The sequence below is a fragment of the Dipodomys merriami genome, unplaced genomic scaffold (genome assembly GCF_024711535.1).
Source record: "Dipodomys merriami isolate MVZ:Mamm:240054 unplaced genomic scaffold, mDipMer1.0.p SCAF_30, whole genome shotgun sequence".
NCBI classification, from domain to species: domain Eukaryota; kingdom Metazoa; phylum Chordata; class Mammalia; order Rodentia; family Heteromyidae; genus Dipodomys; species Dipodomys merriami.
Window position 1 is genome coordinate 7216437 of NW_027204493.1, and position 17866 is coordinate 7234302.

Genomic DNA, 17866 nt, shown 5'->3' on the forward strand with positions numbered 1-17866 from the left:
TTATATGCTTATTTGTGATATTGCTTAGTAGTGATGACATTGATTCTTCTAATTTTTCTTCTTGAAGAGAAATAGAGACTTCAGGTGGTATGTGAAAGGAATAATATTTTTCCAATTTGAGACTTCCAAATTCCCTAGGTTACTTCATTTGGATAGGCCCAGAAGGCAACTCATAATTCATAAAAAATAAGACTGAGTTGATTGGAGATGAACACTAATGGAAACATTGGATAGGAAATTATTTTTATTTTTTAATATATATTTTTATTGTAAAGATACTGCACATGGGAATTGTTTTCATGATTAAAAAATCTTCTGTCTAAAACTTTCATTCCTTCCTATCCCCACAGAGTTATAAATTGTTAGTTATTCAGAATACTGTTGAAGTGGCTCAATTCATTAATAACAATCCAGAATCTTTACAACTTGCGGAGCCATTCTGGAAAGAACTTTCCCACCTACCTTCTCTGTATGACTATAGTGCCTACCGAAGATTAATTGACCTGTATGGGACACATTATCTGCACTCTGGATCCTTAGGAGGAGAATACAGAGTTATATTTTATGTGGACTCAGGAGAGATCAAACAAAGTGGTACTGTATTTAATTTTTTTTTATCTAAAAGAATTTCAGAGATTTTAAGAAGGGGAAATATCATGTAGGTAAGTGATATTCTTGATCTTTAAAAATTGAAGGAGATTTATATTGCAAAGATCTCCAAAACTGCAAGAATTTATTAAAGTCTTCAAATTCTTACATGGCTTACGAAATGTCTCTTTCCTCTTTGAATAATACTCTGAGTTAAGCCATTATTTTTATTGTCTATCTCCAGAGAGTGTTGGATTTTTAGAATACTTTATAGTTTTTCCTGTTTCTCAAACTAAAGAGTATTTCTTGAGGAAGCTAAATGATATTCTAGGAATGAAAGCGTTTTAAATACATGTTCTGTTTACCTTTGTTCCTTATCATTAAAACTTCCTTTAAAACTATCTGCTCTGAATATCACCAGTTTGCTTATTACCTAATACTTGTAACAGTAGTTGAAAGTTATTAAATGTCTTCCCAGCAGAAATCTTCACTTCCACTCATTGAGATGGGTACTATGACCCCTTTCCTGTGCATTCAGAGATAGAGACACTATGCTATCATGGAACTCTTCCAGGTCACGTAGGTTATAAGGATGCTACTTAAACCTAGGTCGATTCCAGTGTCCTGCATCTTGTATATACATTTTTCTAATTTGGGGAGGGGAGGGAAATAACAAAATGCTGAAATAAGGATATAGGATGAACCATTGTAACAATAAGATGTACAAGGGGGTTGGAGATTGGATGGTGGGGGCGGGTGCGGAGGGAGGAGTTGGGGAGGTCAGGAGGAAAGGGATGGTAGGGGAAAAATAAAGGAGGGGTAACAATGCTCGATGAGGAAATGGACTCATTACCTCTAACCCCTCTGTAACAGTAACCCCTCTGTACAGTGTCTTTATAATATATATATATATATATATAAAGAACAAAAAAACAAAAAACAAAAAACATAGATCGAACTGGCTTCATAGTTAGCTTTTCCCCCATGCCCTGGTGCTGCTAAATGATTCCACTTTTGTTAGAACCAGATCCCACCACTGAATTATGCTCAGAGGGGCTTGATATAGAGAAGAGGACTATATCCTTCTGTTCAGATGAGAGATTGGTGTGGAGCCTTCCCCTTCCTGACTTTGTCCTGTGGCTGGACACTTCCTTCTCCATCCTAAGTCACTTCAACGTCTTGCTTTTCAGCCAGGATTCTGTGATAGCCTTGGAGAAAAACACAATTTCTTTAGATGAGACACAGACATGTTTTGTAGTGTTTCCTCATGGGTGAAATATAATGTGTTTCTGTTTCTATTCAACGAGCTGGGTCTTTTTTTCTCCCAGTTCTTTGACAGATAACATTTCACTTGAATTTGAACGCTTCTAACCTCATAAGTTAAAATGAGTGCTCAAACATAGATTTTTGTAGCAAAGACAGTCATTATTTGTTCACATAATCAACCTGGCAAGTAGGTTGTTTTACACAGTTTCACTTCCTGCCCTTGTGTATAATAACATTTAAAAAAATTGAAGAGGATTAAATAAATGAAAACAAAGTTGGTAAAATTTTCCTTTGGGTAAAATTTTACTCCTGGGCAGTTTATGCTCTTCCTAAAGCTCTAATTTAAATAAAATAAAAACAGTGACTTTATTCTGGGCCTGGGCACTGTCCCTGTACTCTTCAGCTCCAGGCTAGCACTCTACCACTTGAGCCACTTCTGGCCTTTTCTGCTTATGTGGTGCTGAGGAATTGAACTCAGGGTCTCATGCATGCAAGGCAAGCACTCTGCCACTGAGCCACCTTTCCAGCCCTGTGATATTATTTATACCCACAATGTTTCTAAAAGATGGAGAGGCTAATCTATACCAACGTATAGTATTTTGTTACAGCAGACAGAAAACTACATACAACTTCCTCTTTTGAGGAAATTCCTCCTCTTTTAGTTTGTACTCTATCTCCATAAAGGCTTCCATAGTCTTTATTATCTTGTTTTATCATTTTTAATCACACTCACAAAGACCAATTCAATGTATCATGGTGTTCTTTCTGAGAAAAAAAAAATCTAAATTAATACTCTAGTTTCACTTATAAAAATAAAAAAGTAATCTTGAGACTGTTCTAATGTAGTTAGTTAAAATTATATCAAAATAAATATTTAGTCAAACATATTAGTACTATTACATTTTCAGTAAAATATATTATTATTACTTTGCAGTGCTGGAAATTCAACCTAGGGCCTTGTATATGCTATGTGTTTATTCCACCACTGAGTTATATACCAGCTCATTATATCTTTCTGTTCTACCTACATAATTTTATTGGTGACATGCTATTTAATATTGAATAGAAATGGCCTGATCCTTTGGTTGCGTTACAGGAAGGAGATGTAAGAAAACACAGATGCCAATGACAGAGAGACTATCAGTAAAATTAAATTTTAGGAATTCTAATAGTATCAGAATCCAGTTTTTGGGATCTCCAGTAGTGGCTGGAAGTCACTATATTCCTATGTTTTCCTATTTGTTCTAGCCTACGAAGCTGGTTAGATGGTATAAGGTATAATTCTTTGGGTTTTTTCCATTTTGAATTCCCCTAGTTTTTATGTGGAAATTCATCTTTTTGTGTGTGTGTGTGTGTGTGTGTGTGTGTGAGTTGTGGGGCTTGAACTCTGGGCCTGAGCACTGTCTCTCAGCTTTTAAGCTCAAGGTGAGCACTCTACAGCTTGAGCCACAGTGCCACTTCCAGTTTTCTGAGTGTGGTTAATTGGAGATAAGAGTCTCGTGGACTTTCCTGCCTGGGCTGGCTTGGAACTACCATCCTCAGATCTCAGCCTCCTGAATAGCTAGGATTACAGGCGTGAGCCACTGGTGCCCGGCTTTGTTTCCTCTCCCTATTTTTTTTTCTTAAAGCTAATAGGAGTATAATAACAAAAGCTAAAATGTTTTTTTTTTTAACTTTGGCCCTTCAATAACATTTGAAAATGTACAAATCACATCACTCTTCAGTAAACAGCCACAGAGACAGTTGACAACTTCTCAATCTTGCTCCCACACCTGAGTACATCTCAAAGGTGGTCTTTATGCAGAAATTAAGCACAACATTTTTTATGTGAAATTATTTTTATTAAAGATAATGCAGGCAGAGAGATTGAGAACAACTAGATAGTGTAGAATAGGTCTCTTAAAACAACACAGTAATTATTACAATTAGCTTGCAGATGGTGGTAATACTCCTTAATGAATGAGGGTTAGTAAGAATTCCAAGAACATTTAAATACAACATTTTTTGCATCCACTCTCTCAGGTTCGGGTTCAAGAGAGGAGAAGGGGTGCAGTTCCTCTGATTTCAAGTTTATCTTTACATCATCACGGTCCAAATGCAAGGAACTGGAAGATGCGTTAAAATCAGCTTCAGGTAAACAAGAAGAAAGACTGGAATTACCACAGTAGTCACTAGCTCCTTTGTGGCTAATTTTTACTTTCCAACAACTTTTGAAGTGTTAGCAGGGTTTCTACTTTGCATTTTTCTTCCATTTAGTTTTGTTTGTGAACCAGGGTGTCTCAAGATTGCTCAACATGGCCTAGAACACCTGTGTTCAACCTGGACACACCTCCCAAATTGCTGAGAACACAGATGAACACACTTAGCTTGTCTTACTTGATCATATTTGCCTCTGCTCTCTCTTTCCTATATCATGATAGTGACACATTATTCCCGGTTCAGGGTATTTCTTCTGTTTTGTAATGTATTCTCAGGAATACTACTTTCTTCCTCCATAAAAATGACAGTGGAATGAATGGTGATTAAGAACTACAGTGTCTAACAAGCCAGTCCCTCTTGTGTGTGCCTCTCCAGACCCTCATCAGTGTTGGCTAATTCTTTTCCTCTAGAACAGGCAGCACAAGGTTAACAATGAAACTAAATGTACTGTGTTTTTAGTCCATGTCTGGTTCTCAGTAGCTATGAGCTTGAACACTCTATGTGTGCCACAGTGCCCCTGTCTGATTCAAGGGAGGAATGCAGAGGTTAAGTTGTAGAGAAAGAAGAAAGATGGAAAAGGAATGACCTGTCAAGATAAGAAACAGAAGAGCTGGAAAATAATGAGAGAGAGAGAGAGAGAGAGAGAGAGAGAGAGAGAGAGAGAGAGAGAGAGAGAGAGAGAGAGAGAGAGAGAGAGAGCGCACAATGATAGAAATCAAGTAAAAAAATGAAAAAAAAATGTTTGTTGGACTAGGAGATTAAAATTTACTTGCCATGAAAGGAAGAGATTCATAGTGTGATGGGGATGGAAATGCGACTTCAATTCATGCTGGGAAGCTATGGACTGGGAAGAATTAGACTTTATGTCCTCCTGGGTAATGACAGAAGTTGGGGTGAAGACTGATACAAGTGCTAGAGTGGCCAGTAGGAAGCAGGATCCCCCAGATGTTGGTAAATGACTACAGCAAGGAGGAAGACAGAGTAGCGAAGCCAGGTTTGTGTAGTCACTCACTTGCCATGCCTTGATCTAGGCATTGAGGTACAAAAGTGAATAGGCCAGAGAAAGTGCTCATCTTCAGTGTACCACCAACGTGAAAGAGGAAAGACTTGAATTAAGGGAAAATAATGTTCTGGTCATACAACTGGAAATAAGGCTTTTCATCAGCTGCATTGGCAATTAAAGGCTGCTCAGTAATTTTATGTTATTTGAATTGAACAAAGCACTATATATTCAGCACAATTTTATTTTTTCTTAATATATAGGTTTTATTGTAAAGATACTGTACAGAGGGGTTACAGTTACATGAGCAAGGCAAAGAGTCCATTTCCTATTCAATGCAATTTTAAATATTTTTTTTTCACGTGCTGTCCAATGTATTCCTCCTACCTAAGAAGTAGGCATTACTAATTATTTCCTACCTATTAAACAGACAGGGGCACTGTGGCACAGATAAGGCTGTTCAAGCTCATAGCTACTGAGAACCAGACATGGACTAAAAACACAGTACATTTAGTTTCATAGTCTAGCTTCACTGTTAACCTTGGGCTGCCTTTTTCAGCAGAGCACTGATGAGAGTCTGGAGAAGCACATGAGAGAACTGGCTTGTTACACTGTGGTTTTGAAGCAGCTATGATAGGGTGATGATTCTCAAACTTTGGTGTACATCAAGATCCCTCTGGGAAGCCTATTAAAATGTTGATTCCAAGGCTTATTCTCTGAGATGTTCTTCAATTGGTCGTACTTGGGGTTAAATCTGCAGCCTGGTTGTCCTCCATAGCTCTGGGCCTAAACTTTGTCATGCACCACATTTAAAAGATACCTATTTGCATATCAAAGCCATAACTAGCAATGAAGGTGAGGAAGCACTCAGGTAATTTATTAAAAATATCAGGCTTTCATAATTTCTCATTGTATAAAAGTACAATGTGCTCATTTTGAGAAATCACAAAATTTGGACAGTTGTAAGAAAGGAAATGGAAATCACTCAAGATGAGATCTGTACAATTAGGAATTTCTAGTCATGACCTATGTAAGAACCAGTTATAAATGGAGATAAAAATATTTCTGAAATGATGAGGCATATAAATGGAAAAAAAGAATTCAATTAACATTCAAACTTTTCAGAACACTTATCATGTGTTAGGTAATGTATTCCTGTTAATTAACAGCTCCTTTTTGTTTCATTGTTAGTAGACCAGATACAAGGAAATTTTTTCTCTCCAACACTTTAATACAAAAATTTTCAAACATGCAGAAAAGTTGGAAAATATACTCATTATTAATCATATACCTTTCTCCTATATGTAACAATTAGTATTTTGACATTTTTCTATATCTATCTATATATAATATAAATAATATGGACTGATTATGTAGCAGCATATATTATGTATTTTAAATGCCTTTTTTGTTTTTGTGGGTTGTGGGGCTTGAACTCAGGCCCTGGGCACTGTCCCTAAGCTATTTTGCTCAAGGCTAGTGCTCTATCACTTTGAGCCATAGCTCTACTTCTGGTTTTTGAGTGGTTAATTGGAGATAAGGGTCTCATGAGGACTTTCCTGTCCAGGCTGTCTTTGAACCGTGATTCTCAGATCTCAGCCTCCTGAGTAGCTAGGATTACAAGTGTGAGCCACTGGCACTTGCCTTAGAACCACTTATTAATTGTTATCATAAAGGTGATACACAGAGGGTTTACCATTATGTAAGTCAGGTTTATAGGACCATTTGAAAGTAAGTTTTAGACAATATGATATTTTACCTGTAAATATAGGATGCATCTTGGAAGAATGACATTTTCCTTCAAAATGTGAACATTGAAAACATTAACAAAACTTTTGTAATATCAGCTACTGTCAAACTGTGGATCTGTTCAAAAAGAAATGTACTCTTTACCTGACTTTCTAATGGTCACCCTTCTGTATATCACCTTTACAATAATAAAAAAAGAAGAGGTCATGTGATGAACCATTATTAACATGTCATTATTCCCTAACCCTCGTTTTGGGGTTGCTGACGGTGGGGCACCTTTTATGGGTTTTGATAAGTAGATAATGACACATAGCTGCCATTGTAGTAATACACAGAAATCATCTGTGCTCTGCATATTTGTCTACTCCACCCCCACATCACTCAATTTTTTTTTTTACTGTCTCAATGGCTTTGCTTTTCCTAGAATGCCATGCAGTTTGGTGGCATTAAAAAATACTCTGCAGACTTTTCTCATTTCTCATTTTCATCTTATTTGTGGATTCTTAGTTCACCTGCTTTCTCCTGTGTAGGAACCCAGAGCAATGTGCTGCGAGGAGACCCATTTATCACAGGGGGAGAAGCAGCATTTGTAGCTGGTCTTAGTTTCCTAGATTTGGACAATCCTGCTGGAAACAAAAGGCGATATTCTGCCTGGGCACAATCGGTGACTAATCTTCCCCAAGTCATAAAACAAAAGGTATGTGATGCTCCGCTTAAAACAGTAGGAAGCAGTCATGTTTATTTTCATTGGGAAATGAAATGAAATGAAATGAAATCAGGGTTCTGAAACAGAACTGGTTATAATTAGCATTTTCTATATTCCAATTATGTTTCATATAGTAAAATGAGTGCATACATAATACTAGGAAACAGAAGGTATTTTAGCTGCTGAATTCACATTTGTGTTTTGACAGTTAAATGTTTTGTAAATCACAAGAGAAATTTTTAACTTTTGCATTTTTAACTTTTGACCCAAATTTGGTTATATTTCCTTTGGCTTTCTAATTCAGAAAATTTACAGTTTTAAACTTAATTTTTTATTTTTACAAGAGAAAGGAATGTAGACTTTTTGCTCTTCCATTTGTCCAATCACCTTCTTTTCTGTGGTCATGATTCATGGACTCCTGAATTCTTGTAAACTCAGATAATATCAAGTTGTCTGGAGTAATTTGGGATGTTTTATTGATTTAGTAGCTTCTTTTGTAGAGCACAACACATATATTCCTTAAAAGCACTCAGCTATGCAAAATTGCACAATAAAGAGAGAAGGACTTACAGGAAACTAGAGTTAGGAGACATAACATTCAAAGACATCTGATCTGCTGGGCATCATCATGCATGCATTTAATCCTAGTCCTTGAGAGGCTGAAGCAGCAAGGTGGCAAATTTGTAGTCAGCCTAGGCTTAGCTATACAGTGAGACCCTGACTCAAAACAAAAGAAAACAAAAGAAAACAAAAACACCTCTCTTCCCCCAAAAAAGAAAAAGAAACACCATCTGTAATGCTGATTATATAAAAAAATATCCTTCTCCCATGAATCTATCCACCCCCCCATCCTCCTAAGTTACCTTATTCTGTTTTCACATTGAATACTATGATTGTACTCACCTAGCCTTCTCTCCATTCATCTCCCCTCTCCCCTTAAACTCTTCTCCACTCAGGCAAAACACATTTCAACTTTCTGGTATTCATTTTGTTAAACTGTCAGTTAACTGTTCAGTTAAATCCATTGGAATACACTCTTAGGTATACCATACCTTAGTCAATTCGATTGTGTAGCTATACATATGGTCCTGTATATGTTTCTATATATGTTTATAATTTAGATCTAACTTCCACATATGAGAAAAAACAAACAAACAAACCATGTACCATTTGTCTCTTTGGGCCTGACTGACTTCACTAACCCTAATTTTTTCCATCCATTTCTCTGCAAATGACATTGTATTCTTCTTCCTGATGGTGGAATAAAATTCACATAGATGCACATATATATTCATATATCTGTATACATATGGATATATGCTTAATCTACTCTGTTGTGGGATATCTTTGTTGTTTCTGTAATTTGACTAGGTAGCCTGGCTTTACAATGTGTTATTAAGAAATGAATCCATGCTACAATAAATATAATACACTGCCTAGAAAAAAGCTATGGGAAAGATTTCAGATTGTGAGTTAACAGGAAGTGGAAGAAGGGAAATTAGAAATCTGATGGACAGTTGTAATACCAGATGAATGGATGTAATTTATAATAACAAAATAGGGCTGGGAAGGTGGCTCAATGGTAGAGTGCTTGCCTTGCATGCCTGAGGCCCTGAGTTCGACTCCTCAGCACCACATAAGCAAAAAGAAAAAAGCCGGAAGTGGCGCTGTGGCTCAAGTGGTAGAGCGCTAGCCTTGAGCTGAAGAGCTGAGGGACAGCACCCAGGCCCAGAGTTCAGGCTCCACGACCGTACCCCCCAATCTATCTATCTATCTATCTATCTATCTATCTATCTATCTATCTATCTATCTATCTATCTATCTATCTATCTATCTATCTATCTATCTATCTATCTATGTATAATACACAAAATATCAGCACAGATGTTTGAGGTAAGTTTCTACCTGTTCATTTCATATATTGCTATGTAGACTAGTTCAGCAGCATGTGGTTTTCTATGTACACCCTATTTTTCTTGGAGATAAGGTTGTATGTAAGAAAAGCCAAAACATTCAATATGTTTGGGTCTTTCCTAATTTGTCAATCTCAACAGAAGCAATTCACATTTTCAAAATGAATGCTATAGAAGGATTGGTTTTATGATCTATTTCATTTCCATGGTAATCAAGCTATGTCTCAGCAAAACCTAATTTTAAACAATTAAGATACTTGTCCATATTTTATAAACAAATAAACAAAAAAAAACCCAACCCAAAAAACTACAACAGCTCCTCAAGAACCTTCTGGCTGTTGAATTCACACATTAGACTCTGTGTAAGGAGTGCAGGGTGAATTTTTCCTGGATGGTCTTTGTTTTGTTTCTGAGACAAGGTCTTGCTACGTATCCCAAGCTGACCTGAAACTCATGATCCTCATGCCTCAGCTTCTATTTACCTGGATTATAGGTAGGAATCACCATAGATGATGTTCCTGGAAACTCTGAAGAGGCCACCATTCATGTTGGAGATAACCTTTGTTCATCATTACTGCTGCAGACATTCTATAGAGAAATTCTAAATTATCAATGAGGGGAAAAACAGGGATTCTTTCATCGACCCAAGGACCTGCTTTTCCATACAGGACCATAAGCCACCCTAGACCCAATGTATTCCTTGGGCAAGAAAGCACCAGGGAAAGAACAGAGGTGTGCAAGCAAAGGATGAGTCAAGGTCAAGTACTTCTAAGAGCCTCTTCCCAGTTATGTGTTAGTGATATTAGAGTGACAGTCTAAAAACCTGCCCATGATGAGACACACTGCAGAAACGGGCCATGTCACAAGGCAGAGCCATTTTGCTCCTGGGAATTCAGGCTGTTTAAATTTAGCCAGCACATCTGTGAGCTCCAGAGTTTCTGCAATAATCCACACAGAGTAATAATGTCTATGTATTATAAATTTCTCCAGGAAAGAGTCTGTGGTCTCCACCAAAGAGATATTGAATCTCTCAGAGTCAGAAAATTTACTTCTAAATTTAATAACACTTGTTTCTTTGATGTAATTTAAATGTATTTCTTTTTCTTCCATCCTGTTTGGGCAGTGATAATGTATTGTCTTGCAGATAATCTTCCATTAACTAGAAAATGGATATTCTGTGTGTTTGCTTGCTTGCTTGCTTGCTTCCTTCCTTCCCTTACTACTTGATATGCAGCTCCACTTCTGGTTTTTGTTAATTGGAGATGAGAGTCTCATGGACTTTCCTGCCTGGGCTGGCTTTGAATGGTGATCCTCAGATCTCAGTTTCCTGAGTAGCTAGGATGACAGATGTAAACCACCGGTGCCCAATGGTGGTTTCTTCTTTTTTTTAATGAAATTAATTCATGCATACACATAAGCTACAAGAAATTCTGTCTGGATTCTAATATTTCCTAGGTTATAATTTTGTTGCAAAGACAGTGAATCGCTTTCTTTGTTTTTATAAGATCAGTAAACAATTACACAGCAGTCACCCTTTATCTGTAGTTTTACTTTCCTTAGTTTTAGGTCAACTGTGGTCTGAAGATATTGCATGGAAAATTCTGGAAAATAATTCATAGATTAAAACTTCTGTTATAGTTGCTCCATTTTATTATTAGCCATTGTTGTTAATCTATTTTTATGCTTAATAATAAATTTTATCTTAAGTATGTACATATAGGAAAAACACATATTCTCTAAGGGCCAAGGGACTACTGTAATGCTATGAGTAGTTTTCCTTTTGTTTGAATGAATCTTCTGTCTATGTGTGAAAAGAGACATTCTCACCTAAAGCTCTGAGCTTGACAACTCTATCTTTCTTTACATGTGTAGCTGACACCTTTATATGAGCTGGTAAAGGAAGTACCTTGTGCCTCTGTGAAGAGATTGTACCTGAAACGGGCTCTCGAGGAGTATCTGGATGAATCGGACCCCTGCCATTGTCAGCCTTGCCAAAATGGTGGCATAGCCACCGTTGCCGGGACCCAGTGTCAGTGTCATTGCAAACCATACACATTTGGCGTGGCATGTGAGCAAGGAGTTCTGGTAGGGAATCAAGCAGGTCAGTGTGCTAGTTTTTGTCTCGTTACAGTAGACAGATGGCAAGGAAATGACCCTTTCCTCTGTCCCTAAATTGCACTGCTTTGTGAGTGAAGACGTGAAGTCACATTTGAGGTAGAAGGAGGCCAGGATGGGCCAAGTAGATTGCAGAAGGATGCTGGAAGGTGGTAAAGCTGGTGAATTAGAGACATTTCTTCTGTTTACTGCATTTTCTCACTTTGTGTATCACCAGCCCTGGGATTTGACAGTTGAGAGGACCTTGTAGGTTATATTGTCTTCACACCAAGCCAGTGTTTTAGATACAGGAACATACTTGTCTTATTGAGGGACTGTTGGGATACCAAAAACACCTGGACTAAGTGATAAGACCAAGTTAACATCTGGATGTGGCTCTCGGCAGCCATGGCACCAAGAAGCACTGCATTGAACCACTTGGAGATGCCATGTCTACTAAATGGAAATGGTCATACTTCCTGTCCACCTTGCTTCCTTGTTGAGAGAAGTAAAGATAAATGTCCATGAATGTGCTCTGAAGCAGTTATACAACCCCCAGCACAAATATAGCCTTAATATGGACATCCTGTTTTGACTGTTGTAGGAAACCTCAGGGAGCAGAGAAAAGGCAATCAGATCCCAGAATTTTCTCTCCCCCATCGTAAACACACTAACAGGAGGCAGCACACGAAGCTTCCAAGTCTTCCTCTGGCAGAGTTTACTGAAGGGCTTCTCTCTTACAGGAGGGGTTGATGGAGGCTGGAGTTGCTGGACCACTTGGGGCCCCTGTGTTCAAGGGAAGAAAACAAGGAGTCGAGAATGCAATAACCCATCTCCTAGTGGGGGTGGAAAGGCCTGTATTGGCGAAACAACTGACAGCAGGCCATGCCAGGACGAGGAGCTGGAGCATCTGCGGTAATGGAGACCAGACTGATGCATGAAGAGATAAGGGAGGGAGAATGCAGTTAAAAAAGAAGGAAAAGGCAGTGCATAGTCTACACGATTAAAAATAGTGAGGGAAAGGGCGGTGAGGGGGAAGGAGGGATGAGAATGTTCAAAAGGGGTCACATGAACCAAGAAGCATTGTATTCACAAAACGCTTTGTTGGATGGCAACTCCTTTGTCCAATACTTAAAGATCAACCTGTCAACCAACCAACCAACCAACCAAGACACAGTTATGTAGAGCGCAGCGCCCTCTGCAGCAAGCATGGAGCACGTCATGGCAGCATTAGAAAGATTTTTTTTTTTTTAAATATTATTTTATTTTATTTGAGAACATACTGTACAGAGGGGCTACAATTACATGGGCAGGATAATGCATACATTTCTTACCAAGCATTGCAGCCTCCTCCTTTGTTTACCCTTCACCTCCCTTCCCAGCCTCCCCCCTCCCCCCACCCAATTATACCCCCTCCCCCCCCCCACCGACATTGTAAAGCTGGTTTTGACATGACATTTTGTACTTCTCATTGTTGCAACAGGTCCACCTGAATCCTTAAACGACTTGTTTGCCCCCATCTCCTCCACATGTTATACTGACATCAAATATAGTGAAAGCGGGGGTTACACTGTGGGGGAGGGACATACAAAGCAACAAAGAAATAATCTTATAAATGCGTTAGAAACATAGCATTAGAAAGATTTAAACTTAACTCGCTTTAATTTAACTCAATGAGATATATGTTTCATAATTTTGTGTCATCTCTAAGGATCCCTAACTCTTAATTACTTTATTTTCATTACAAACTTAATTTTACATTAAAAAAATTGGCAGTGTTGGGGTTTGAACTCAGAACCTCATACTTGCTAGACTGCAGCGTTAACACTTGAGCCAGGCCCTCAGCCCCAATACAGAAATAATTCTGTGTTAAAGGAATTTCAGAATCTAACAGCAAGAAAAAAAGTAGGTTCTGAAACAGATAAACTCTATAAATCACATACCTTGTTCAAAGGCTTTCTTTTTGTTTTCTTTCTATTTGTTTTTCATATTACTGATTGGGTAGCTATTTAAACTATTACATTTTAGAGGTTGAGTTTATATTTGAATTTTCTACAATAGAATGTGATCATGTGTCTGGTTCTGAAAATGATAAGTACTTATAGTTGTACTTTTTATTTATGTACCTTTGACACAAGGGAAAAATTGAGCATAGTACAAAATATTTAACTGTATTAATCAGCCACATTAACCTTTTTTCTCTTACAGATTACTTGAACCACATTGTTTTCCTTTGTCTTTGAGTCCAAAAGAATTTTGTCCACCACCTCCTGCCTTAAAAGATGGATTTGTTCAAGTTAGTTACACAAGATACTTTTTTCTTTGTACTATTCAAATTTTATTTTTGCCACCTGACCAGAATCTATTTTCTGCTTCCCTGATGAAAAAAATGCTAAAATATTTCATATTTGTATTTTAGTTTTAGTGTCAATGGCTTTTAGTGAGTATTTTTCCTTCTGTAGTCCAAGGGGATTGAAGTTTTGAAGAAGGAAAAATCTCCCAAGCTTCTGTTGAATGGGAAATCAATATGGCTGCCCACTGAATAAGAAATATAATCCTGTTGGAGGGCTACTCAGCATTGCCATTCTGAACAGTAGCGTCCCAGTCTATGAACAAATTCTTCAACTTAAAGAACTTTTCTTATTCTTGCCACTGAGAAAAATATTTTAAAAAATGGACTTGTGATGAGTATTTCATTCCAGGAGTCAGCAAATAGGTTGTTCAGGCAGTGTCTGATGAGATACACATCACTGTACTTTGAGTGATTTTCTTGTTCAGAAAGAAACACTATCACCAGCTATTGAAGGGACTTTATTAGGCTTTGCAACATTAGGAGTAAAGACTGTTCTTAGTCTTATGATGAAGCCTTGGCCCCAAATTTTACCAGAGTCTCTTCATGACTCATGAAGAAGATATAGTTCATTAGTATACTCTTAATTCTGCCAGCTCTATTTTTTTTTTTTTTTGTGGGTCGTGGGGCTTGAACTCTGGGCCTGGGTGCTGTCCCTTAGCTATTCAGCTCAAGGCAAGCGCTCTGCCACTTGAGCTACAACGCCACTTCCGCCAGCTCTATTTTTTGAATGAAGGACTTAACTCTCAAGTTTCAGGTCTTTGAGCATATAGTCACTGAGAGTTTATGCAAGTTTCACCAAATGTAAGAGAGAATGAGAAATAGAAAGGGAGAGGGGGGACTGGGAAGGTGGCTCAGTGGTAGAGCGCTTGCCTCACATGCATGAGGTCCTGGGTTCGATTCCTCAGCACCACATAAGCAGAAAAAGCTAGAAGTGGCGCTATGGTTCAAGCGGTAGAGCACTAGCCTTGAGCTGAAGAGCTGAGGTACAGTGCCCAGGCCCAAGTTCAGGCCCCACTATCGACAAAAAAAAAAAAAAAAAAAAAAAAGAAAGGGAGAGGGACCAATGTAGAGAGGGGAAGATACAAACATAGGGATTTAACATCTTTAATGCCTGTTCTGTCCCACTACAGTCGGTCATAATCCATGCAATTCCTGAATATAACATGCTTAGAGAATAAGGCCCAGAAAATACAAACCGTAGCAAACCAGAGCTGTTTTCATGCCAAACTTTAGAATATATGGTGCCTTTTTAGGAGCTAGGGTTTTCAAATGCTCTTCTACAAACTGACCATAAAGAAAGTCACCTTGTAAACTTAAAAATAGAGACTGCTACTTGCCCCCTGTTCACTTTGCTGATTCAGTAGTCTTGGGGTAGAGCTTGAGAATGTACTTTTTTTGTCAGTCATGGGGCTTGAACTCAGAGCCTGGGCGCTGTCCCTGAGCTCTTTTGCTCAAGGCTAGTGTTCTACCACTTGAGCCACAATGCCAGTTTCAGTTTTCTGGTGGTTAATTGGAGATCAGAGTCCTGTGAGCTTTCCTGCCTGGGCTGGCTGAGTAGCTAGGATTATAAGCATGAGCCCCCAGTGCCTGTCCAAGAGTGTACTTTTTAATTGTTACAAACTGTTCTGATAGAGAGCTAAGTTTGGACAGTGTAAAGTTAAACTTTTCTCACTAGAAGTCCCCTAGGTAGAGGAAGATCCCGAGGCTAGACTCATACACAAACATGTGATCTTCTTGATTTTCCTCACAGCTTGACATCAGTTTAGGCCACCTGTCATTGGTCAATTTCTGTGGGAAAGGACTAGCAGGAATGGTAGAGAGAAGGGACCAGGAAGAGTTGTTTTAATTCCTAGAAAAATGCCAATATAGGTACCAGTTCCAAACCCTTCCTGCTCCAAACTCAAGGTTTTTCACCATGTCCCTAGGCAGCTGAGAGCCAGAGGATGAGGAAAAGAACCAAGAACAATCCAAAATAAGCATAATTATCCCCAAGACGTTCACACCTTAAATCTGTAAGAGCTTATCTCCTCAAATTCTAGGCTGTTGGGTACCCTCAACTGATCACCCGCAGCAATGCATCTTTCCTTACAGATTGGAGTAAGAGCTTGAGGTGGGAGTTCAATGTTATGTTTTCCTTAAAGCCTCCATGAGAACAAACTTTCTGAGGCTGTTGTTAGGATTTAGACATTCCTGTGTGTTTATGCTGGCATGTATTACATCATATTATCAATGAACAGCACATAATACCTTAACATGAGAGGACTTTCAGAATCTAATGATAAATTACCTTTTTCTTTTATTTTCTTTTGTGTGTTCTTAAAAAAATGAGATTTTATTGTGAAAATATCATATAGAGAGGTTACAATTACATGAGCAAAGTAATGAGTACTTTTCTTATCAAGCATTGTTGCCTCCTCCTTTGTTTTTCCCCTACCATCCCTGCCCTCCCATCTCCACGACTACATTCCCCTACTCCCCAAATTACCTTTTTTCTAAAAGTGTAAGAGAAAGATGTTGTTTGAATAGTTTCAACTAAAGTAATTTTAAGAAACTGTTTCGTGTAGATCTTGGTATTTTTAGGAGCAATCTATACATTATAGTACCATGGCATTAATGACTTTATTTCAATTATCAATGGCACTGCTGTTGTTAATAGGACTATATAAAGAAAAAAGTTTCACCCACAGTTTTCTAAATTAATTGTTTGAATATCAGTGGCTGATGATTTAAACAAACCAATTGACAGGGCAAATAATAATACAGAGAGTTATTTTGTAGTACAAAACAGACAAACTATATTTCTCTTCATCCTTTATTTTGATTTAGGGAGAAGATGCCACATTTCCTGTTGGGAAAAACATAGTATATGCTTGCAATGAAGGATACTCTCTTATTGGAGATCCTGTTGCCAGATGTGGACAAGATTTACAGTGGCTTGTTGGGGAAATGCGTTGCCAGCGTGAGTGGCCTTGGTTGTACTATGTAACTTTAGATAGGAGAATAATGAAGAAATAATAAGAAACAAATGAGTCAAGATAAATATCTACCCATGTTAGCCCCAACTATGATGAGGTAAACTACCATATATATACCCTGTGTCTTGACCTCCTTCTTCTGAAAGGCTGATATGATTCCATCTATGTCTCAGGAGTGATTCTCTAGCTAGTTATGTCCCCAATCAGTGATGTCAATTTTATTGCAATTTTAATGTTCTTGGTGCAAATTAGAAGAGGTCTTCAGGCTAAGATAACCAGTACATAAAAAATCTACTTATTTATTTTTGGTTTCTGTTTTGCTATTTAATAGGATGATACATACTTATTTTGACTTTCTCACATTGCGGTTTATAATTGTAGCAGTTTTCCTTCCTACAGATGATTTAACCATTGTTTCCTGATGGGTGCTAACTCTGTTAAACCGAGTACTTACAATTCAATTACTAGAGTTGATTATCCTACTAATCCTTAAGCACATTGGATGGTATACTGTTTAGATATAATCATAGGATTAAGAATTGCTTATCTATTTGGTCATTCTGTTTGATCATATAACATCAACCATGGCTTCTATCAAAGTTGGAATGTGTTTGCTCAGCAAGTAGATAGACAAAGCTAGAGGAATATATTTTCCAAAAATCAGTTGTCTGCTCTTTAGGAGGAAAGCCGTATATATCATATACGTGTGTGTGTGTGTATGTGTATGTGTAAGTGTGTGTTTGTATGACCCTATTTATACACATATATAGGATCATATATATATATATATATATATATATAGATCAGACTCTGATAGGGATATTCATATATGTATGTATGCTGTATACACAGAAGATATAAAAATTATATACATATGTGTATAAAACTTTCTTTTTCTAATATTTTCTATTGATTTCACTTACTCTTTTAATAATTCTGTTGATTTATTTCCTAGATTTCATTTTTAATTTTAGATACTACACTTTTTTCTGCTTTAGAAAAATACTTAGTTATTCTTTAAAT

At 37.6% G+C, this 17866-nt stretch overlaps 1 protein-coding gene across 1 annotated transcript in view; it reads left to right on the forward strand.

Moving 5' to 3' along the window:
• The window catches only part of C7 (complement C7), a 49643-nt gene that overhangs the window by 20324 nt on the left and 11453 nt on the right, over positions 1-17866 (forward strand). The window contains exons 8-14 of the mRNA XM_070041101.1: positions 351-594; positions 3877-3987; positions 7333-7499; positions 11294-11522; positions 12259-12430; positions 13724-13811; positions 16695-16827. Of these exons, the coding sequence (XP_069897202.1) occupies positions 351-594; positions 3877-3987; positions 7333-7499; positions 11294-11522; positions 12259-12430; positions 13724-13811; positions 16695-16827 (1144 nt within the window). The remainder of the gene's footprint in view (positions 1-350; positions 595-3876; positions 3988-7332; positions 7500-11293; positions 11523-12258; positions 12431-13723; positions 13812-16694; positions 16828-17866) is intronic.